A 24,368-nucleotide genomic window follows, 5' to 3' on the forward strand; every position below is an offset into this window, starting at 1 on the left:
TATACAACGAAAAAGGGGCCCATATAATTGTTCTATGTACAAGAATTCATACACTGCTGACTGTCTGCAGGCATCACCTCACAGTGTCCTTTGCCCATCAACCGGAGAAGCCGTCAGCTTCCTATTTGGTCACAGTCACAAGTCTCCGCGCACCAGACCACCAGCAGTTGTTCCGTTGACGCGCTTTCTTCTTTCAGCAGCTAATTTCTTTCGCCAACGCTCCAGTTTCACCTCCGGTGCCTCTTTAAGCTTTAGTTAAAAAAGAAAAGAAAGAAAAAAAGAATACAAAATGCAAGATATACATTAGATGCCTTCAGTAAAGGTGCACTCAACCAATTGGAATGACCACCATCACTATTTCAACACTCTTAGCATAAGAGAGGAATGCTACTAGTATTATCTTATAGTGCAATGTGCTAACTCGGCCCATCTGGCCAATGAGAGCACTATGTTCCTATACCTATACATCTGTGCGATGCCTTATTCATGCAATGTCACAAAGCTTGATAAGAGGCAGGGGTAATCAAGTAGTAATGAGGTTTAGTACTGCAGAATTCAAAGAATAAAAACTAGTTTTGAAGAATAACAATTACATCTCTCACATAAAAAGGTTAAAATAATAAACATTTGTTACACAAACTGCACTACAATGAAACAAGCAGCATGCACACTTGTGAACAACATAAAGAGCTCGAAAAAAGAGAAGGACAAGACAAATGACAAAGTGAGTGCATATCCCAAGTGAGAGTTCATTACAGATGCCAAGTCGCATACAGTCAACCTCTGTTTATTGACCTTGACGGGAACAATCGAAATTGATTGAATTATCTGACGGGTGAAATTAAATAATAGCCAAGAAGAAAAAAATGCTAAAACACACCACCAATTCATTTGGCAGTATTTGGCTGATTCTAACAAATCACAGAACTGAACACACAACCAGTTTCTATGTGTTCAAAGTAAAAAACTTACATCTTACAGCTTCTAAACTTACAGCTTCTAAACCGAGTAGAAATCTAACGTGCATCCAATTTTTTAGTACGAGAAATGCATCCTGCCGCTGACTATGGCAATCAGAAACAGATGAAACCACCAAACTTTGCCTTCACAGAACAAATTTATTTACACGTAGTGTTCATCATCATCACTCTCAGACAGGATTTTATTGCTGTCTATGAACCACAATATGTTCATCGCACAGTTCCAACATGCTTTATACTCTGCATTCATCAAACAATAACAATAACATCAACAATAACAAGTGGGATGGTGGCCCCCACCTAGACCAACTACTTCAATACATGAGAAGGAAGAGGGACACGTGAGGCTGGCGATGCGATGAAGGCTTGTGGTGTGCGGTGAAGGTGTGGGGCATGCAGGTGGACTCGCATCCCCCCCCCTCCTGGATTTTGCGGTCTGCTTCCTTCCGGCGCATACACCCAGTAACCAGATTTAATGGTTACACTATAACATATAACCAATCATGCAGCATGGGAGCACTAAAGAGGTTCATTTTTGAAATACACACTGCATGTTCTACACTTATATTGATTTCAGCACTGTGTGACTAACAGACCTCTCCCTGTTTGCAAACAGTGTGATGTCACTGCGGGGGCCCATCCCATCTGCCATGCCTGCGAAGCAGGCACTGGTTGGCAAAAAAACGTTCATGCGACCTGTCCTCTTTGCATAATAGCGCTGCTTGTATATCAACTGCCGTGATCGTGAGTCCGGCATATTGCGATTTTTTGAAGTGACAGCATTTATGAACTGTGCTTAGGAAGTATAATCGTTCCCGTTTTACCGGTACAACAACTTAGCGTTGTTGCCGAGTGCATGGTTCCCGTAAGTCAGCGAATGGTGAGTTCGTAAAAGTGCGCCTCTTCCGTAGATCAAACATCCACAAAAGTGTATGACTCCTCGAAAACGAGCATTTTATCACAGATGACATGACTGGTCTTCGAACACAAATTTGTATTGCATTGTCGTGAATGCACTGCTTTACGCCCCATTTACACTAGCTTCAAATGTATATGATATACAAGATGAACTTCGTCTACAACTACACGGCGGCTCAGTGGAGCCGTACCAAGTAGCAGCGCCTAAATTCAGATGAGGGAGAAACGCAGAAAATCTTATTGCCCTAGGATGGTAAGATACCCTACGTGGACAAAATTAATCCGGAGTCTTTCGTTACACTGTCCCCTATAAGCTGCTGTGCAGCTTAGGCATGTTAAACACCATAATTTAATAAGTACATTACATAAATACATATAATCTGTTACGTGGTAACTTCTCTGTGTCTGCTGCCTCCTTTGCTGCTGTCAACTTTACAAGAGCCAACTTTTGCATGTTTATGCACATCATCACAGCATGAAGTCCGTGCCATAAAGGTGAATATACCAATAACGATTAAAAAAAAAATCAGTGTTACTGAAGACCCGTGAGATCTGCATTAAATTGTGATAATTATAGTGGTTTGCCTTTTGGGCATTCCCGTGGTTAAATGTATACACGCAGCTTTGGCAGTGGTCAAAACATCGTAGGAGCTCATTTGTAGTCATACCTCTTAGTCGATAAATTATGCTCACACAAAGGTTTTTTTTTCTTTTCTTTTCATATTTTTTTCTGCACACAGCGCTGATGGCCCCGAAATACATGTGCTGACTAATCAATGCGTCTCATTCATTCTCACCTGTTCAATAATTACGGGGTTTTGAAGTTCTATCAGGGCATTTTCACTACGACTGGTTTTATTATACGCAACACGTGTCCACAGTCTCGTAAGCGAGATGTATTGCTAATCGCGTAGTACACCACGCGTGTGCGCACACACACACACAAAATGTGGTCCGTATCCCTACGCACAGATGAGCCAATATCGTCGTTGTTTTTCGCCGCACACATTACCACAACAAATGTGGCACACTTCCATGGAAAAGCCGATATTCTTCACACACAATCCACCACAGACCACCACCACATGGTTCACATTGCAAGTAAAAAAGGCCAGCGTCGCCACGTTTTCATCACCCAGTTTACCACATGCCAATGTTCTTCGACACACATTACTGCTAATCTGGCTGGCAAGAGAATTGTGGAGGTTCACGTAAAAATAAGAAATAAATAAAATAAATAAAAACACGCGTTCACGTGGCGCCCACCTACACCAACTACAGTGTAGACCGCTTATAACGTAAGTCGCCGGAGTCGCGAATATCCGCACTATAACCAAAGCAACAATTTTCAAGGCCCACACATATGCAAAACATGTGCACCGAGCCGCCACGCGTATGCGACAGTCGAGGAATGTGGCTAGAACATTTGCATTCATTTAACAGTCGAATCTCATTAATTCGAACCAAATCACGCGGCGGCGCCTCCGACCGGCATTGCCCTGGCACCGCCATAGAGTAAAAGCTTAGGAGAGACCCCTCAATGTCGCGCGCGGAGAAAAAAAAAACGCGACGGAAATTTCACCCTCTCTCACAAGGCAAGGTCACCGATTCTGTGTTGCGCCAGAACATGCATGTACGTGCCGACGTCTCAGCCACGCTACCGTAGCCACGTGTAGAAAATGGCTGTGAACCCTTCTTTCTCCTTTATGCTTCCTCTACTTTCTAGTCACGTGTTGACCTTGCACGCTGCGGCTATGACACAGAGGGATCGAAGCAGCTGCACTGTCCCAGGCCGGCCAACGAAACTGCCCACGCCAGCAATCGCCCGCTTCCTGATAACGGCAGAAAACGAAAGTTCGGGGAGCTGGCGCCGAGCCAGCTGGAGCGGCGGCGAGCGCGCACGGTGACAGTCGAAAGTGAGGGAGCTACGAGGGAGGGCGAGGGGAGCCACCGAAGCGGCGGAGTTGCTGAGGCGAAATATGCTTCCCTGCCGCCCTCCTCCCTCACATTCATGGTCTCCGCGTGTGCCCTTCGCCGTGCCGTGCCAGCGCCGCCCGCTCCCTGAAGTTTCGTTTACTGCTGTTATTATGAAGCGAGCGTTGGCCGGTGTTGGCAGTTTCGTGGCCCTCGCTCGCTATGCGCGCCATGATATTTCACGACTCGCACTCAAGATTCTGGCTTGAGCCTCACTGGCTGTTTGTTCGCACCACGTGCCCTTCTCCTCCACTTCGTCTCTTTTTCTTCCTCGAGCACTCCTTGGGGCGCCCGTTTGAGGGGAGCGTTCGCCGTCTCCGCTGACTTCCGTACTCCCAGGCAGCCGCACTGTAACCGGTATTTCGCTTCCCGCAACTGCACTATAAGTGATACGTGTATACATGGAGTGCTATGGGAAAATTAACGGGAGTCTGAAAAGATCGCACTATATCCGGTCCTGCACTATAAGTGGTTACGTTATAAGTGGTCTATACTGTACTGCGCAACTGCAGCACGCAGAAAGCGAGTGGCGGCTGTGTTTTGGCAACCAGGCTCATCGCATGTGCATCACAGCGCGACGGCGACGTCACGCTGTGACATCATTCTATGCACACCGTGATTAAAAATGTTCTGGAATGTAGTTAACACATTGCTTTTACACAGTTGCAGTGACAGTGCACACTGTAGCCTCATCCAATTAGCATTACATCCAAGATTAATGTTTCGCTACTTGCTCCCGGTGCAGGTGGTTGCCACTGTGCTGAGACATTTCACAGACATATTTAAAGGGCCCCTTTACATGCAGCATGCAAGGTACAGCATTTGTGCTGAATAATTATGACAAAAAATGATCTCGTTATACTGAGAGCAGTTCAGAAAACAATTTGCTTTGTTCTTCTCGATAGCAACCATAGTTTACAGTGCGTAAAATTAGCACAGCCCATTTTTTCAAAATTGTTCTAGTCCAAGAGTGACTTTCAGAATTCATTCATTTCAAACATACGTTTGGGTGGATCAGCAAATCCGGCTTTTCCCTCCAATTGGACAGAGGCACCACTTCCTTGGCTGCTGCCATGAGGGACTCAAACGATCCAAAAATGGCTGCCGCATGGTTGTCCACTACTTTAGAAGTACTGGCTGCGGTATCCTGGAGAGTGAGAGAGAGACAAGAATGTCATTAAATGTTCAACTAACAGCAAGCTGTATGCAAAAAAGAAAAATGTGCAGTAACCATTGATGATGATTGTCAATGTAAGCGAACAGCTGAGTGCTTCTAGAAGGCTATTAACTTTTTTTTTTTTAAAGGAATGATGCACTTGAAGGCACATATTTGTAGCAGTTGGATATTAGGTTGACTTTGTTGTTTCAGTGCGTAAATCCGTAGAGAACAGAGCCATAAACGAGCACCTCTGTATTGGAAGTAGAGGTGGTTGTACAGCCATATAAGCGGACTCATCATGTGTGTTGTCTCTAGCGACGCGAGCACTGGTGTGGAAGGTGGCTGCCATTCGCATCTCCCACATCTGCCAGAGGGAGAAAGGGCAGTGGGAGAAGAGGAGGACTGTCCTTGCCAAGAACTCTGCACAGCATCTCAAAGAACTGTAATAGCCAGCAGTCGATGACAAACGAGCCCCGCAACTTGGTGGCACGAGAGTATGCGCCTTTGTATGGGCGTTCAAGTCCAACCACCATGAAAACAAGCAAAACAGCCAAAGCTATGCGCAGTGGAAAGGTGAAATGCTTTTTGTCTTTTTGAGATCGCAGACATATATATTTTAAATTTATTTAACTCAAAATCAGCAATTATGTATTACTGAAAATGTTCTCATGATCTCGAAATCAGCCAATAGCATCCGTCGACCAACTGCTTTCGATCAGCTTATCATAATGACATTGCTGATGTGAGAGCAAGCGTCTGTTCACTGCTTTTGACACGAGATTGTAAATTCCCTGCTGCATGCAGTGCAATAATGTTTGGCTCACATGTTCACAAGAGCCTCGTTAACAGATCAGAATTTTTTTCTTACTACAGTCGATTCCCGCTACAACGAAATTCACCGGACACGCAAAAAGTTTCGTTGTGGTGGAACTTCGTTGACGCGAAATTAGTATTATATATACGTACGCTAAATGGCAAAGTCGCGAACGAAAGCGAAACCATCGTCCAGGGAATCTTATCGATGGTGTGAAGGGGGGGGGGGGGGGGTGAAGGTTGAGACGTACCGAAGGCAGTCAGTAAAGTGTAAACTTCACGAGTGTGCAGTTTGCGCCGCTGTTACAGTATTTTCCGTACATTGCGGCCGCCGCTGTTACAGCACTTGCCGTACATTACGGCCGACGCCTAACCCAAAGCGCATGCCCAGCCAATCGCAAAACACTAATTTTGCGGCACATGCACCGTCACAATGAACCACGCCTCCTCACTCCAGTGTGTTGGCACAGAGTTTCCGTGGTCATCGAGCGAGATGTGTTTATGTTTACCTGTGCATGCATGACACCATGCTTGGTAATTTAGTTAGTAAGCGAATGTTTACAAGTTTATACAGCCGATAAAACTACTATCCTTAGTTCAAATAGCTGTCTACTAATCTGCTATTGCAATCGATGCTTCACCTTTTGGGCGAATCTGGAAATGTTTTTCTTCCGCTTTCTGCCTTGGCAATCATATGTGCCTGCTCCTCCAGAGAGAAATTTACGCTTTTTCATTGGCGTAGCCATTTCGACCGGACACACACCGCCGAGAAAACGGCAGCGATTGTGGTAATTCCGTGCAGTCTCGCGCAGGCACGTGATGACCACGCATGGCTACGGATTGCAGTGGCTCAAATCGGTACTTTGAATTTCATTTCGTTTGCGAAAACCTAGTTCAAGCGGACATAAGATCGTCACAGCTTTGGAAGGGCGTTCTAATTTGACTACTCGGCAGTTACAATTTCAGTTCAGTCCCAGTTTCGTTCTCGAAAAGTTTGTTGAAGTGGAAATACCGAATAAAATGCCTTCATTATGAAGAGTCCTTTTTTGAATTACTTTCTATGGGCAGCTGACGGGGAATCAGAAAATTTTCGTTGTGGCAGAAATTTTGTTGTAGCGGCGATTGTTGTAGGGGGATTCGACTGTATATTTACAGTGTAGACCGCTTATAACGTAAGTCGCCGAAGTCGTGAATATCTGCACTATAAGCAGTACCGCACTATAACCAAAACAGCGATTTTCAAGCCCTGCACGTATGCAAAACATGTAGACCAAGCAGCCGCGCGTATCCGAGAATCGAAGCGTGCGACTGGAAGTTTTGCATCCGCTTAAATTTACGAACATTGAAAGGTTAATGTCCAAGTACCCACGATCTTCGCATAAATCAGACAAAGTAATAATTTTAAAAAATGTCTCAGCTTCGCCCGAAAGGCAAAGCACCAATTGCAATAGCAAATTGGTAGAGAGCTATTCGGAGTAGGGATAGTAGTTTTATCGGCTGCATAAACTTGACACATTCGCTTATTAACTGAGTTAACAAGCGTGGTGTCAACGCGCACAAGCAAACAAGAATAGACTCTGATGACCGCAAACAACCACTGTCAAAACGCGGCGACCGCAGCGAGCGACGGATCATGCGGTCTATCGCTTCAACGGAAACTGAGCGGCGTAAGCACAGCGCATACAAAGGTCAGAGCCGTGTGGAGATGGCTTTCAAGATATGGTGCGCGCGACAACACCGGCAGCCGGCACATGTACGCATTTGTTGCCGCAAGATACGCATTTGCAAGATACGCATTTGCAAGATACACATTTGCCGGTTGCAAGATACGCATTTGGTGCCGCAGCAAAGCGTCGCCCCCCCCCCCCTCCCTCCCTCCCATACCCCCACATCCTTTCGCGCGATAGAAGGCGCGCGTCCCCCGTGCGCTTTCACTCGCACATACGGCGCGCGGCGACGATTTTATCGCCCTTAGATTATGCTCCACGTCTCATGCTCCTCCTCCGCATTGCCCTCGTTGATCTCCTCTCCTATCGGTGGGCGAACCTCGTTGAGAAGCGTGCTCGCTACCGTCCTTGTCGGCGAGATTTTCCCGCGGAAGCTGCATTATAACCGGTATTTCGTCTCACGCGGCTGCACTGTAAGCGGTATGCATATACATGGAGTGCTATGGGAAAATTAACGGGAGTCTGAAAAGACCGTACTATATTCGGTCCTGCACTATAAGCGGTTATGTTATAAGTGGTCTATACTGTAAATAGTGTTTCAGGGCCTATTTAAGTGACTCACTGTGATTCCTTTAACTCAATTACTGCAAAGAGCGGTTGTGTGTTGCTGACTACTCAACATATTTAAACAGTTGTCTACCTAGAGAAGAAACCACTAGTTACTCTGGAAATCAAGAAAGTATCCCAAAATCTTTCAAATGACTTTTCCACATTCACTTCTCTTTGTTTTTGGAGTAAATGTTTCAAATTTATTATATCTTTTGGAATTTGCTGTACCCCATACATACTATTCGCCACACACAGGTACACGAAATTAATTGCACAACACTATATTTATTTATACTGGACATTTTACAATGTAGAAGGCCAATTTACCAAGGCAAGTATCTGTTCACTTGCGCTAAGAAACTGCGGCATTGTAGAAGAATGCTTGGCTTGAAACTGAGTAACCATTTGTACAATCCCTGGACTGTCTACTTGGAGGTCCTTCCTTATGTTACATTGCGCTGTGCCTGAACAAAAAGTGAAGAATGAATGAACACAAATGACCCATTTCCTGCCTCGTAACTGCTGTTTAGTTAAAACAACCTATTACATTGGTGCTCCGCTTAGTAGTAACCTGCACCATGTAAGGAAAGCCTTTCCGGAAATGATTATGCAGAACGTAGTCAGTACACATTAAAAAAAATACCACATAGATTGTGCAATATGGCTAGCTTCATGTCATGGCTTGGACAGACGCATAGTTACTTGAAGACCCAAAAGCACCCATAATAGGTATGGCTGTAAAAGTGCAGTGCAAACTGCAATTTGACGTTTTAATGTCTGCCCCCAAGATTCCAGGTACGCACCCGTTGAGCCAACTGTGTATGCACAGATGCTGCTACGAGGTCAAATATTGCATGCCTTAATTAAAGGGAAGCTGAAGAAGTTTTAGAATTGGAAGATTTACGAGGGTTTGGAAGGCTGACACGGTATAACTCAACTCCTGCAGTTACTTTCCCGATTATGCGCGTAGCAGCGCCGCAATTGCGGTGTAAATTTTAGTTTAAGCTCCGCCCCCTTCGCGCGCCGAGCGTAGCGGCGAAAAACCGGCCGCGAGGATGATGTAAATACAGGGGTCACTTGAGAGCTCTATTCGAATCACGCTCCTCGCCGATACCTAAGATGACGTCACGATCGCCTTTGCCATCAGAGCCCGTTAAAGGACCCGCGGCGTCTCCCGCAGACACTGCAGCTTGTTTTTGCTAAATTAAAGCAACTAACGGTGACTTCTGGCCTGTTAAACTATGATTTTCATATTCAGGGCGCAAGAAACTATAATTATTCGTTGAAAGCTCACTTTTTTTGAAAAGTGATTCAGCTGCCCTTTAAAACTAGGGGCGTGCGAATAATCGACTATCACTGAATGGAATTGAATACAGTAAAATCTCGGTGATATGAATCTCGCGGGGTCGCGTGAAATATTCGTATCACCCAAAATTCATATCATCTAAACATACAGAATATCAAGAAAAATGAATTTATTTTTACCAGAAAGGATTTCTAATAGTGGAACCCCATTGAATACCTTCCTCGCTGCTGCATTTTCGCGGTCCCGACCTAAATTCCATTGACTTCATGTACAGTCGAAACTCGATAATTCGAACTAGAAGGGGCCCAAAAATTGTTTGAATTAAAAGGACTTATTTTTGAAGTATTCGTACACCACAGCACGACATACGAATGGTGCGATTCGTGAAATATCGCGGCGCGCAACTACATATCGAGCGAAGGCCACGAAACTGCCCACGTTGGCCAATGCTCGCTTCCCGATAACGGCAGAAAACGAAACCTCAGGGAGTGCGCGGCGCAGGCACGGCGAGAGAGAGAGAGAGAGAGATTGTGGTTGTGAAGAGGAAGAGGTGACACGGCGACGGGCGCGTGCGGGGAGCGTCGTAGGTGAGGGAGGAGGGCGGCAGGGAAGCGGATTTGGCCTCGGCAACTCTGTCGCTTCGGTGTCTCCCCTCGCCCTCCCTCTCAACTCCCCCGTAGCTCCTTCCACTGTCTCCGTGCGCGCCCGCCGCTCCCGCCGGCCCCGCGTCAGCTTAGCCCGCTCCCTGAAGTTTCGTTTTCTGCCATTGAAGCGAATGTTGGCCGGACTGGGCCTTCGCCGTTGCTTCGCAGCGTTGGCTGAGACGTCGGCAAGTACGTGCGTGTTCCGGCGCCACGCAGAAACGGCAACCTTGCCTTGAGAGTGACGCCGCGGTTCTTTTTTTCTCCCTCTTTTCTTTTTTTTTCTCCGCGCGGCGTTGAGGGGTCTAGCCTAAGCTTTTGCGGTGTCGAAGCAATGCCGGTCGGAGGCGCCGCCATGTGATTTGGCGCGCTGCTTTCGCGTTCGAATTACCGGGTGTTCTTCGTGATACTTCGCCAATCTATAATGTTCCTGCATCTTACGTTGCGTTTGAATGTGGCGGTCATGTAAATTTATCAGTGCAGCCAGCTTGTACAGTGCAACAAGCGACCGGCACGTTGCAGATACGACGCACCCGCGCGGGTGCCGTATCTTGAAAGCGATCTGCGACGTGCGCAAAGTGCGCGCTCGCGCGGACCTTATCGTCAACATGATCTGCGATGTTGACAAAGTGCGCCTAGTGCCAGTAGCTTCGTATACGCTGTGTCTTCGATGTTTAGTCGCGTTGAAACGAGAGACAGCGCAAAGGTCAATTCGCTGCTGCAGCGTTTCCTCGCACCAGCGTTTCGATAGCGTGTCCGCGGTCATCGAGCGAGATGTGTTAATGTTTACCTATGTGCGCGTGACATCGTGCTTGTTAATTTAGTTAGTAAGCGAATGTTTAAAGGTTTATACGGCCGGTACAACTACTATCCTTACTTCCTACAGCTGATTACTGATTTGCTACCGCAATCGTCTATCACCTTTCAGGCGAAACTGCGGCTTTTTTTTTTCTTTTCGCGGTCCCTTGAAAATCGTATCAACGGGACGTTTTATTCTTGCCCAAATCAGTAAACGATCGCCTTCTGAAAGGCGCATAAGTGCGCGCACGTGATCTCGCAAATGTTTTTGCACGCAACTGAACGTCTGAGCACGTCGAGTGCAGGGGGCGTTTTGGCCGTCGGGGCTGCGCTGTGGTCGTCATTGCAGCAGCGGACCTCGTCTACTTTCTTGCTAAGCATCGGCTAGGCTGTGGTGTGGTACGGTCCGCTCAACGTGGGGACAATGAGAGATTGCGCAGCCGCGTGACGTAGTCAGTTGCTTGGAAACTATGGATCCCGCCCGATCCCGCTGTGCCGGCTTGTCTGTGCCAGTCGCCCCACTGGCTCGGCCGCCACTGCTGTTGCTCACGCGTTCGTATGATCCGCAGCGGCGCGGCAACACGTTCGGAACAGCCAATTTTTTTCGTAGTGTGAGCACTGTATTTCGGCCGGGGAATGTTACGAATTCGTATCACACCGAAATTCGTACCAGCGGGGATCGTATCACCAGGGTTTTACTGTAGTAAACGTTCAAATAATTGGATTCACGAATCGAATATCTACTATTCGATATATTCAGTAAAGAGACCTGCGCAGTGCCACAACGTCGCATGTGCCGCAGAGCCCCCCCATGTTTGATGCCACCCAAGTAAGCGTTTCACTTCGTTTTTGGCACAAAAGGAGCACCGAGCCTGCCGTGGACAGGGCCACCCTGGCTGACAGGGTAGTGGACGTCGGCTTGATGCGGGCATCGCACACACAGCGCCCAAACGCCACAATTCGCAGAACGCCACCGCATTGGCCGGGGTCGCCTCTCAGTACAAGATTTGTCCAGGTCGTCAGGACTGATTGAAATGATAACGCAACTCAGACAGAGGGAACAGAAAAAGAAAGACGTACATATTTTGTAAAGTGTGAAAGCATGTGCAAAGATCGGGCAGATTAGCTGCCGATAGGCACGAAGATTGTGTTGGTTATGCAACGATGAACTTCACGCCACTTCAACAGCCATCAATCGAACTCGCATGCATGATCTCGGAACCCATCATTGATGAGCCACCCGTAGGAACACATTAGCGGCAAGCATTCCATGACAACTAGCAGCCCATTATGACATCAAACTGCCTTGCAAACAAAAGCGAGTGCACGAGATGGCAACAAAGCTGCTCATGGTAGCCATCTTTGCAACACACCATATGTTCCCGACGCCGTTCGTAGACACACATCAATCTCTTTTTGTAGCTTCAAGCAACCTACCACAACACTAGCTTTGGACACAGTGGATGCGTAAGTGTCATGACCCGATTGCATGCATTTGCGCGGATTGCAGATGAACGAGAGGGGGGTGGGGGAGGAGAGGGTTAGGCCTCACGTGAACTTGCTGTGAACCTCCAGATTTCAAAATCTTTGACAGGTGGCAAATCGCACCAAACCTGACAATGATACGGCATGCGCAGTGCCTGCTCTTTACCGTCAGAACCAGCTACGTGCAAAACGGTGATTGAGTCACGTGATGCGTGGTCCTTCCGTCCGACAGGCAGATTGGTCTTCCGATAACCCACCGTGTTGCTATAAAATTGGGATAGCACTTTTGTATATTGAAGAAAAACTGGAAAGAAAACTTTCTATGCAATAAATAAATTACTGCCACAAAACACAAGCCACGCAGGCGAACGTCCGCAGAACAGTCCCCAACCCGCGCGCCGCTTTGAACGGCTGTCTACGACCGTCGGAGAAGTGGCCTGGGTGCATTTTAGAGTGTGTAGGTGTGTTTTAGAGCAGCCCGCGCGGCGACACCAGCATGGCCAATGTGCTCCCGCGCACCAGCACTCTCCCAATCCACGATGGCGCAGAGTTCGAATTATCGGTGGTGGTGCGGATTTCGGTGGGAATTAGCAGGATGCGTTACATATTGCTTTCAATAGATTGTGGACGGACTGTGGCGGCTACTTCGAATTATCCAAAATTTCGAATTTACGAGTTGTTAATTAACAAGCTTTTACCGTACATGCTTTATTCTGTACTGGAGTCGCAAATGCACATAAATGATGATGAAGTCCCGAGACTAATCAGCAGGATTCAAGCTTCTATGCTTTCATCACTCAAGGGGGAAGGGGTCAGTGGTCCCACAAATATTAGTAAAATATTGCCTGACCATAGCAGGATGCAGCACGTTTAGCACATTGGCACAATTTGGCAGAAGGGGTGCAGCAGTCAATGACTGCGCCTGAAAAATGATGCAAACTCATCGAACCATGGGCACAGGTTTGCAGGCACAAGTAAACAGTAGAGCAACATTAATTTTATGCAAAAATAAATTTACCTGAACTTATCTATGCACATGACGGCCACTGGCTTCCCTTTCTGGCCCCAAAAAAAGAAGAGTGCGCGTAAGTGGCCACCCACCTTCTTGCCGTGCTCCCGCCGAGAGACAAAAGACTGCTGGCTGAAGGAGGGGGCATTGATGTCGTCAATCAGGCGTGCCCGCTCCAACTGCTCCAGCACACTGGGCGGAGTATTGGTGCCACTTTCAGTTGCAGCACCCTCCTTGCTGGAGCCAGTAGGAAGGAGACCACGCTCGCGTAGCTCTGCACTGGCAGTGGCTGCAATAACGATTAGTTTGTTAATTGACTTATCCACTCATCTATGCATGCGCAGTCCTTGACAAAGTACACAGAAGGCCAGGGACTGTAATTTTGACTGACCACTCATTGCCGCGCCTTCACTTTGCGAGTATTGATGGCTTGTTTTGTTTGCAATAAGCTGAAGTGTGCATAGTTTTCTGCGACGCAAAAAAAGATAAATAAATAAATGAACAAAAATGCTGCAACTGAAATTACCACATCTATCATCGCTATGATGAAATGCGCCTATGACGAAAAGCGATGACAGATCGTGCCACCATTACACTGCTGCAAAAACAATATTTTTCTAGTGGCATCACTGCAGACGATGCACACTTCGGCTTTGTTGTGAACAAAACAGGCAAGTAATGCTCACATACGTGGCACTAAACTGAGCCTACTGCAAGATGCTATCTCTGTGCGAAATAAGCGCAGGAATCAGCCACCGATCCAGTTGTAAGATTCATGTATACCTGGTGCTCCTATTTATACAATGCTCAGTATACAGATTGTACAGTGGTGTTTGTGCCAGTGTATTCTTGTGACTGAAAGTGCCCTCAGTGTGCGCATCGGCGGTGTGTGGTACCACATGGCCACCACCTCCAGTTTCCATGATATTGCTAGCCTCTTGCTGCAAACCCAAGGCCACACTGCATTGGGGTGTGCGTACTGAACTGATTGCATTAAAAGGCCATGCAATTAATATGTTGCACTCTCTAGGAAATCAGACATATACCGTAATGCCAACAGCCATTATTAAAAGAGCACTTTCATATCAGTGTTGCTTTAGGGTAGAACTTATTTCTCTCTTAACTCATTTTCTGACATAATAAGCTTCTGCTTTAAGTGCAAAACGTCGATTTGTCAGAACTGTGAAAGCATGTCTAATGTGTCTGCTGCCATCAACTGCACAATATGGAAACAAAAAAATAAGTGCCTAAAGAGTAGATAAAAGTAGTTCGAAGAACTTGAAAGTAGCCAGTCAAGAATACAGCCCCAGAGCAGTCATTGAGCAGTGAAGTTGGGCTCTCAGGGCAGTCCTGTCCCTCTGGCTAAGCAGGATATGGAATGACAAAGGAGCCCAAGCTATTGCTTCAGTGACTGCTAGTCAGGCATGCGCCCAGCAATCTGTGTAGGTTACTTTGACAATGACTGCCCATGCATCAGCTCCAGAAATTCCGACTGCAGCGTGGGGGAGAGAGAGAGAGAGACCTTGCAGGGCAGAAAGGCAGTTGTGCTACGCCCACAGAGGGAGTGCAGAAGGCTTCAGAAAAAGGCTTGTGCCATTTACGGTTGTGCCACAGGTCTACATGTTGAGCCTTTTGGTGGTCCACTATTACGAGTTTATCATTTCACCTTGTTTTCCATTGTAACGCACCATAACAAGATAAAGGATGGTGGTTGTTACCATGATCCATTATGTGTGCCTTGAGTTGTTCTGTTTTTCCGACTTTTCTGCTGGTTTTGTAAGGCAACACTGTGCTGCTATGACATGTGACATCTGACTACTTTTAGTGCTCATCCCAAGAAGACAATATTTTTTTGACAGCAATTGCTGCTGCATCAGCTGAACGGTGCCACTACTGCAAACATGCAATAGTGGCACCATTTGTGCTACAGCTTAGAAAGCAGCTCATAAGCAGTACACCGACTTCACTTCAAATTAGTATAGCCTCGAGAATGGAGAGTGCAACTTACTAGGGTGAGGCTACTTCTCAGTGCACTTGCTATGACGATGATGACTAGGAGCTGCATTTTGAATGCACTAGATGCACTGTGAAGTCTATCCAAACATAACAATCTTGCATTCTGATATAACATATGCACTACTTGGAACACAAACTGAGCACTGAAGACAGGATGCACATACAAATTTAGGCAGCATTATCAGTGATAACAAGCAGCAATGACAACCGTGAGGGCTACTTCCTCACAGCAGTATTTATGATGAGACCCATACTTTCTTTCTCTTTTTTTCTTCGCTTATGTAGGGGACCTGTTACAAAACAAATGGCTGAACGAAATGCAGCTCAGAAGCAAGCAACACTGTTTCTGCATTAGGCATCCGAACAGATATGCTGCCTGCAAATATTGTCCTAGACCTTTTGTTTCTAAAGCTGTCGCTAAATTGTTTTTAATTACATGTTCCACTAATAGTAACAAGGCGATGATTTGTACGACATGAAATATAACTTGGCCAACCTTGCTGCACAACCAGACATCTAGTTAAATCTTCTTTTTCTCTGCAGGCATTGGCTCTGTGCTTAGCAGCAGAAAGACAAGACAGAAACCTAAGCTCTGCGCTAAAACTACGCCAAAAGGTGCGAGCAATGCCTAGGAGTAGTTTTGAGCTTTCTTGCTCACATATGGCAGCGAATTAGGTGAAGAAATGTCACCATAGGTAGCTCGCTAAATTATTTGCACTGCTACCAAGCTCTCCCTTACTACTTGCTCCAACAACAAATTCTGGCATGTGAGAACATGGTATGAAAGGCACACCTGCGGCTTTGATCACCTGTTGAATCTTTTGCTTGAGCTGGTCAGTTTCGTTCTGTAAGCGAAAAGAAAGGTTGTTAGTGCAATGTTGCCAAGAGCCGCGCCTTAAACTTGGAACCTCAGTAAGCTAAGGCAGAGTACAGAACTCACCCCAGTCTTCGGTGGCAAGGGGTCTCCTGGCCTTCTCACTCTCCTGAGAGTACATAAGGAACAAAAAAAGGACACATTTAGGTACCAAGAAACTGTATGCTGGAACAATGGAGTGAGATACACAGATACACACTCCACTAAACGGAAGTGTGAGTGGTTATTGCTGCATGAAGATAAGGCAAGGAAAAAAATGCGGATCGGGGAGAACAAATTATTGCCAGCACCTTATTGCATGAAACACAAGCATGCCTTGATCCAGATCAGTCACGAGACAGTAACAAGTTTGCAGGATTTTTTTGGCCACTGGGTGACTTGCAAAAGTCTCTGGGTCGCTCACAACGTATGTCACATTTCCTAGTCGTACCGCACAGTGCAGCTTCTGCTTCTGAAAATTTTTTTATCGATCAACTTAACACACTTACTAAGTTGTTACAGTTCAAGGTTCATCATGGGTACGATTTAACAAGTGCCAAATGATGTATTTGCTCAGGCTGAACATTAACCAGTTGCTGAAGGGGTACTAGGTAAAGTTAGAAGAAAGGAAGAAGAAAAGTGAAGGGCAACAATTCCATTAGTGCTTGTGCTGAGGACGTTTTCAGCATGTTACCATGTGAATGTAGCCCAGGTGCAACACCCCCCACCCTCTCCACACGCATGCACGCGCACACACACACACACACACACACACACACACACACACACACACACACACACACACACACACACACATGCGCGCACGCACACAAAATCTGGTAACATATTTGTACAGTTTCCATATCAATGAATACAATGTTACTAAAGTTAAATTAAGTTAAAAATCACATTTCCTTTATAACTACATCAAAATGAACAATATGCATATTTTGTCATGCTTTTGACCAGATTATAAATTAACTAATCTGGTACTAGGACTGACAAAGTAAAACATGGGCATGTCGTTTTCAGTCACTGAAAGAAAGTGTGCAATACATAGGACATGCACTCAATATACTAACTGTGCATACATGTTTCAGTCAAGCATGCCAAAAATTGTTGATTATACATCAATCCTTAAAGGGACACTAAAGAGAAAAAATGATTTCTTATCAGTAATTACCCTTCCATAATACCAAAAACGCTACTCTTACTGTGAGAAGTCACTTGGTAAGCCAGAAAGAAATGAAAAACACAGAAGGCGAGTGGCGACGCCACCTTGAAGTTCCCGCTCCAGCTCACCGTGATGTCATGGATTTTGACAGCGTCTTCTAGGTCTCAGTTAATTCTTCAGCAGTAAAGATTGACTACGTTGTGTTCTAAAGGAGCCCAAGACTGAATGTGGCAAATTTCGTGAACTGAGCCAACATGGCCCAAATATGAAAAATTAATTTAGAAGTCGTGACGTCACACTGAAGTGCTGACGTTAAGGTTCCCACACGAAAAAAAAAAAAAAAAAGTTTACTTCGCGCTTCATTTTCGTTTCTAATAATTGACCTATTGCAGTGTAATTAACGACAGCAGAGTTTTCGAAGAATATTTTATCAGTCTAAGTTGATTTATTGTTTTGCTTTAGTGTCCCTTTAAGAAAGCTGTAACATTAAGGGGGGCAAAAAATGTTTCCGATTACGTGAGCTAATAAGCAACAGTATCATGTGCCTAAAGTAACTGGCTGACACTTCTAAACCAATTCACCCCTTTCTTGAACTCTAGAAAAGACCACATTTTTAAAACACCATGTGTTCATCTTTACCAACTTGTTAATTCTTTATTTCCCTTTTCTGCTCTTATGCAAACAAGAGAACATACTGAATGTGTGGTACTATGTAAAGCAATGCCAGGTTTCTATCTTGATGGAAATTTATTAGTTTCTTGTCCTCACAGTGCTGCCTAATGTCAGTTTGGTGCGCTTGAAATAGAGTGCATTTTGCAAATCTGGCTACAAACTTACAAAGCTCCTAAACAGCAGCTATTTCTTTATGCTAGTATTTTTTTATCCATACCATAACAATGCTCCCATCGTCAAGCGAGCTGCAATTCCTGTCGCTCACTGCATGCGCACAATCACATCAGCATGCATGTTGCTATAACCACTGATGAAGGACACGTTGGTTGTGTTGCTTGTGCCCTTATGCTACATTATGACATTAATAACCCCTGAGCTTTAGACAATTGTGGCGTTTAACATCCTAAAATTGTACAGTGGGTTATGAGGCATGACATTGTGGAGGACTCTGGTTTAATTTCGCCTCCTGGGATTCTTCAACATGCACCTAATCTAGGTACATGAGAGTTTTTGCATCTCATCCGCATCGAAATGAAGCCGTCATTGTCAGGATTCGAGCCCACAACTTAGTGCTCGGTGGCAGAACGCCTTAGTCACAAGTTCTCACTGAGGTGCTGAAAAGTAGAAACAGTGCGACCTGGTTGATTGGGCTGGTTGGTAATTCATCTTAGCGAACAGCGCAATAGGTGAACTAGGACGTACACAACATGAAGACAGCACTCGTCTTCGTCCTGTTTATGTACTAGTTTGCATTTTGCACAGTTAGCCCACAAACGCTGCAATACTCACTTAGGGGAAATTGACGCTGATGCTTTCCTGCTTCTCCTCGGCGAATCACTGCCCGACCATGAGCGTCTCCGGGAGCTTGAGCTGCTGCGAGACCTCCGTGATCGATGCTTTGGAGTTCTAAAAGGCCACCAATAGTGAAACTAGTGAGAAGGCAAGCAATTAATCCAAATAAACAAAACCGCCAGTTAACAAAAATTGTAATGGGTTTGCATTTTGCCATAATACTGGTGTTTGCCATATAATGGGAATGAATGAGAGCTGTGCTTCAAATACTGTGGATGTGGTATAAAGTCCATGCAACCAAGTACAATGTATCCAAATGCATGCAAAGGCTCCCTAAGCTTACAAGGACACTAAAAGCGAAACATGAAATCAGTTTATACCAATAAAGCATTCTTTCAAAACTTTATTTTCCATAATTTTGCAGTAAGAGGTTTATTTTCCTTAATTTTGCAGTAAGAGGTTTACTAGATGTTACATCTGAGAATGGCAATGTGCCTTCTTTGGGCGTTTCTCCCGAGGAAGCCCCTTTCATCAGCGCCGTCCAGACGGCAACAGTGCCCGACACCGACTGTGATGGGCAAACAAGCGCCCCAAATCTGCAGTACGTATTCTTGGGGGCTTCCCCCCCCCCCCCCCCCCCAGGCCACCTGCCAACCTGGTGACGGTGCCAGACACCGAACATGACAAGCTGACTGTCACTGAGATGCCACAGATTGATGCGAGGGGCCAACTTCGTGGAATTACTTCCGTGGGAATGGTGACGACTTTGGTTTCACAGATTGCCACGTGTTTGCCTCATATGTGGGGGCGACCGTACAACATTAGAGGCGGAAGCGGGCGGAGCGGCGCGACGTCATGAGTGGGATATTGCGAACGGCTGACAATTGTGACTGACCTTAGACACAGTGATCAGATTCCCTAGTCTGGTCCACCTGAGGAAGACGACTGCTTTATAAGCAGAATCATTTGGTGTAGTGCAGGTGTCCTGACATGCTCAGATGTGTCACATGTAGTGCGTGAGTCAGTCAAAGTGCAGGTCCTACATGGAGTGGGCTTCCATATCTGGAGCCACTGTTAATATTGTAAAATAAACCCCTTTTCTCTCTCTCCTACTCCAAGATGTACTCATCCCTCCCTATGGCTGAAGGATCCTTGGCTTAAATGCTACCCCGAGTCCCAACATAGAAGAGAAAGAGAAGTCCAAGCTTCCATTATTCGAATTTCGCACTGAAACCTCAGTGCTGGCATGTCAGTGACATCACAGATTTCAATGCATACTCAGATATTTGAGTCACTGAGCCACAGTAAAAGTTATCGAAACTTGCTAAGTTCACTCTTTGGCTCCTTTAGAATACAATTTCGTCAAGCTATACTGATAAAATATTACCTAAGCCTGAGCAGACTCCATCAAAATCAATGATGTCACAGCTGGCAGGTGCAGGAACTTGAAGCCGGCATTGCCACCCATCTTTCGTTTTTTTCTGGCTTAGCAAGTCTACTCTATTTTTGGTGTTCTAGAAAGGTAGTTTACTAATACTGCTAGAGTTATTTTTTTTCGTTAGTGCTAGATCAAAAGATCGACTTTTGATCTAGTCAGACTGATATGATGGAGTTCAAAGCGCTGAAATGACTTGGAAGCAGGAGAGGGCACAGACACCGTGCTTTTATCCTTCTTCATGCTCACGTCGCTTCAGCAATTTGAACTTTAGTATTTCTAAGCTGGTTATCCCTGTTGCATGGTGCCAGCACATAATAGGGGGTGTGCAGACTGGATAAGTTTCGAGACGATGTGCTTAAGATACTGCTGCTTCTGCCAGTTTTATTTTTGCTAAAACAGTGAAGAAAAAACCCCGGGAAAGGAAGAATATAGAAGAGGAGGTAGTCAGAGTAAAGCCAGGCGTGCATAAGGACGGCCTCTTTTCTCATTACAAAACTTAATAAGGGGCTACTATGGCGATTTCTTTGATCACGTCAGGCAGATAGGTAGGTAGGTGAAAACTTTATTTTTGTCCGGCAAGTTAACAGGGTTGGCTTCACCCTGCCTAGGTGTCAGCCATGAGCCCTTCGGCTCGCTGGACTGCCGCCACAGTTGATCTTCAGGGGCTGAGCTGAGCAGCGCAGCACAAGTGGTTGCCTTATACTTTTCGGTTCCTTTCGTGCAAGGTAGTTGAATAAAGAGGAAAAAAAAAGGGGGTGTTTGTGTGTGTGTGTGGGGGGGGGGGGAATAATTTTAGATAAACAAAAAATCTAACATCAGGGCTGAAACTAGAACCACGAGACAAAGAGCTTGTTTATCATTAAACGAGGGTTCACAATAACACAGGCACACGAGAAGAACACGAGTACTGGTGCCGACCCCTTAGGACATGTGTTCACCAAATTCCACAAAATATAAAACAAGAAGATTGTATATCAAGACTACACTGCTGTCAAAACGTTTTTGCTAGCAGATTAGTAACACACAGTTGCTAAAGGCAATAAGAATTTTGCACATATTGTTTTAAAGGCCGCTTTGCAACACCAGAACTGCAGCTCTGAGGCTGAAGAACAAAAGGCAAGAACAGGCTGGCAAATAGAAACTATATGTTCGAACGAACAGATCAGGGCTGGACAAACCAATGATCAAAATTAGCTTGCACAAAAACTACACAACTCCTAGCCATACTGTTCATCTCACACAACCGAAGTGCCCAGGAGAGGACACAAAACCAGTTTTGTTCAAATCAGTAGACCTCACAACATTGCTTCAGTTGCACTTTTGTAAAATATGCGGTACCATCAACCATTTGCAGTGTGCAGTCGCAGTATAGAAAAAAAAAAAAATAATAAACTTTTACAAAAGCTCGGCGGTGCCACAGAGCAGATATAAACATATCACTAAGGACGAAATATTTTCATGATCGTTGGTTTACGTATGTGCAAGTGGTCTCCAAACTTTGCCAGTCTGCTTCGTAAGTGGTGTTCCTTCCGCAAGAGGTTGCCCTTTGTTTGATTTCGCACTATCATTTGTATGGCAATACATCCACATATGCAATCCGTTACTCCTTTTGCTCCTTTGTGTCTCCTTATAAGTGCTGTAACTTTCTCGGTATACTTCAGCTGGGAAAGTGCATCTGCCGATCTAAGTTTCACCGTCCTGTCCTTTTTTTCTTTTTCTCCTGCGCCATATACATGTGCTGCATACGCCAAGCAAGTCTTAACATAGTCGTGGTTCACAGAAACAGAGGCACCGCACAAGTAACAGCGCTTGGTGACGCGGGTGCACTTTTTAAAACCCTATCAAAACCATTGCTTCGAAATTAATCTGGCGGCAGACGTACTTACTCGGATCTTTCTCGGTATCTGCGACTTTCACTGCCACGAGAGCGATTGCAAATGAAGTGCCTTGCCAGAGACGTTAACATGCTTGAAAGATGAAGAAATGAAGTTAGCCATTTAAGTTGCGATCGACAAGGCTTGTGTTAAATATAACGAAGACAGGTCAATACACTGACCTGGAGCGCCTCCGTGGTCCTGGAGACCAAGAGCGGGATCGCCGGTGCCGCGAACCCGAACGGCGTCTCCTAGATGAAGACCCTTTGGTCGAGGAGTAGCGTGACGACGAGTTTGATCTTGACCGCCGCCGCCTGGATTTGTCGTGCGAGCTGTGTCCACTCTTCTTCTTGCGCCGGTAGCGATCCGACGAATTGTCCGAAGACGATGAACTACGGTAGCGACGGGAGAACAAACTCTGTTACAGCGCGACGTTGAACATTATGGAAGCTTTAAATGCCAGCGGGTTTCCCCCACGAATGAGCCTGCACTGAAGGCGCTCGCCAAACGCAGTGACGCTCAAACAATTATGAAATCCTCGGGCAGAACGTAACGGCGCAAAGCTCATAGAAGAGAAACTTACCCAGATCTTGCATGCGTCCTCTTTTTACGCTTGCGCCTGGAAGAGCTAGCCGTGTCCGAATCACTATCGCGGTGTGGCATTGTCGAAGGCTGGATGTATTTACATGTGTCTTCTCACTTTTTCACCGCTAATTCTCTCATCGCTGTTTTGTTACACGCGCTAAAAGCCATAAAAAAGACATCTTACCGGCGAAAATTACTAATAAACAACGCGATAGTATGCGCCATTTTTCCCTTTTCCAATGTTGGCGCTCCAACTATCGGAAATCGTTATGTGAACAAAGGGATGACTAAATTAGGAACGTTAAGTTCGGTACTCCATTAGTGCTCCCAAGAAGTTGTGTGATATTTTTAAATAAACATCATAGATACTTTAAAATTATGCAACTAATACAAAAATTATGGGCATCAAAGCTATAAGTTTTCTCGCCAACATCATCAGCTACATATGTCCTCTGCAGCGTTGCTTGAGTGACCTAGAGTACTGGTATTTCTTCACTTTTTGTAGAAAACTCAACCCCAAGGAGGTTAAAAAAAAGTTTTGAACTGAAGAAGATGCCCTAAATACGGTGGCTAGTACCCTAAAGGTGAAGCCGTCCGCCGCCATCTTACCAGGGGAATCGATTACCGGTCGCATGTGGCTGAGAACAGTAAGCGTTTCGTTTCTTTCTCACTTCCAATGACTTTCACGAGACCAATTGTTGTCGTACAGATGCTTCTCGATATGCCTGTCTGCATCGCTGGTTTTATGATGAAGCTTGAACGTATAAGTCTTGGAGTCACTACTCATCCTATGGCAATATTTTAGCTCGAAACAACATTCTATCATCTTCAATTAGTCTAAAATTTATTGACCCTTTTTGTGGCGATCCCGTGGGCGCTGCCATGTTTGATCACGTGGTGACGCGTCCATTGCTTGCCTCAACTGCCTCCTTTGCCTCCTTGTTTACAATGGAAGTGTCTGACGCCGGCACGGCTTAGAAAGCCTTTGTTTTGGGAGATACCGTGGACGGTAGCTGGGTGGACAACACGAAGCTTTGATCACAGCTTCAGAGAACATGTAAAAGCGTTTTCAAAGCTCATTATGTTTTGTCCTAACGGCGCGAGCAGCGTATAAGGTGGTTGTTCTAAAAGCGGGGCTAAATATGTATTCCAATCTATCCAAACATTCCGCTCATGAATTGAATCAGGATTAGTGTGTTGTGCTCTTTGTTCATTATTGGGCAAATATTTTGAAGCAGCGGCTTGTCAGTTTCTGACTCAGTGAAGTTCCTCCATCGGTGCAGCCAATATATCTGATTATTTTCTGCCTAATCGCTCGAGGGTGTGCTCAGTTCCGATAGATTTGTTCTTGCTGCGCGCAAGGCTTGAAACTTAGCTGTTTTGTACATTGTAATACCTTGTCGCAAATGTATATTACCGCTAGCAACTCGCTTACTCTTGTGAACCGTCACGAAACATTCAGCTTCGACCATTCGTGCACCATCGGTGTAGTCCGTCATTTATTGTGCGTATATATGCGCATATATTCAAGTGTGCGCCCATTCACTTATTCTTGATACGTCGGCGATAGAGTGGGCGTAAGTTTTCCTGCCATTTGGGATAGAT

At 45.6% G+C, this 24,368-nt stretch overlaps 1 protein-coding gene across 1 annotated transcript; it reads right to left on the minus strand.

The window, feature by feature from the left end:
• Positions 1–23,012, minus strand: LOC119441903 (serine/arginine repetitive matrix protein 1-like). The gene is made up of 8 exons (XM_037706565.2): positions 22,762–23,012; positions 22,361–22,570; positions 18,864–18,980; positions 16,316–16,358; positions 16,169–16,220; positions 13,452–13,648; positions 4,876–5,019; positions 1–249 (listed from the first exon to the last, which is right to left on the minus strand). The coding sequence occupies exons 1-8, from the start codon at positions 22,839–22,841 to the stop codon at positions 136–138; spliced, it is 957 nt and encodes a 318-aa protein (XP_037562493.1). The 5' UTR covers positions 22,842–23,012; the 3' UTR covers positions 1–135.
• Between the last annotated feature and the right edge of the window lie 1,356 nt (positions 23,013–24,368).

Source organism: Dermacentor silvarum, chromosome 2 (genome assembly GCF_013339745.2).
Source record: "Dermacentor silvarum isolate Dsil-2018 chromosome 2, BIME_Dsil_1.4, whole genome shotgun sequence".
Taxonomy (NCBI): Eukaryota; Metazoa; Arthropoda; class Arachnida; order Ixodida; family Ixodidae; genus Dermacentor; species Dermacentor silvarum.

Excerpts from the sequence above, each read along its gene's own strand:
- LOC119441903 (XM_037706565.2), bottom strand. The coding sequence starts at position 22,841 with ATGCCACACCGCGATAGTGATTCGGACACGGCTAGCTCTTCCAGGCGC. Across the intron at positions 16,359-18,863 it reads TCAGCGTCAATTTCCCCTAA|GAGAGTGAGAAGGCCAGGAG; the intron begins GTGAGTATTGCA and ends ATGTACTCTCAG. Across the intron at positions 13,649-16,168 it reads ACAGGTGATCAAAGCCGCAG|CCACTGCCAGTGCAGAGCTA; the intron begins GTGTGCCTTTCA and ends TCGTTATTGCAG.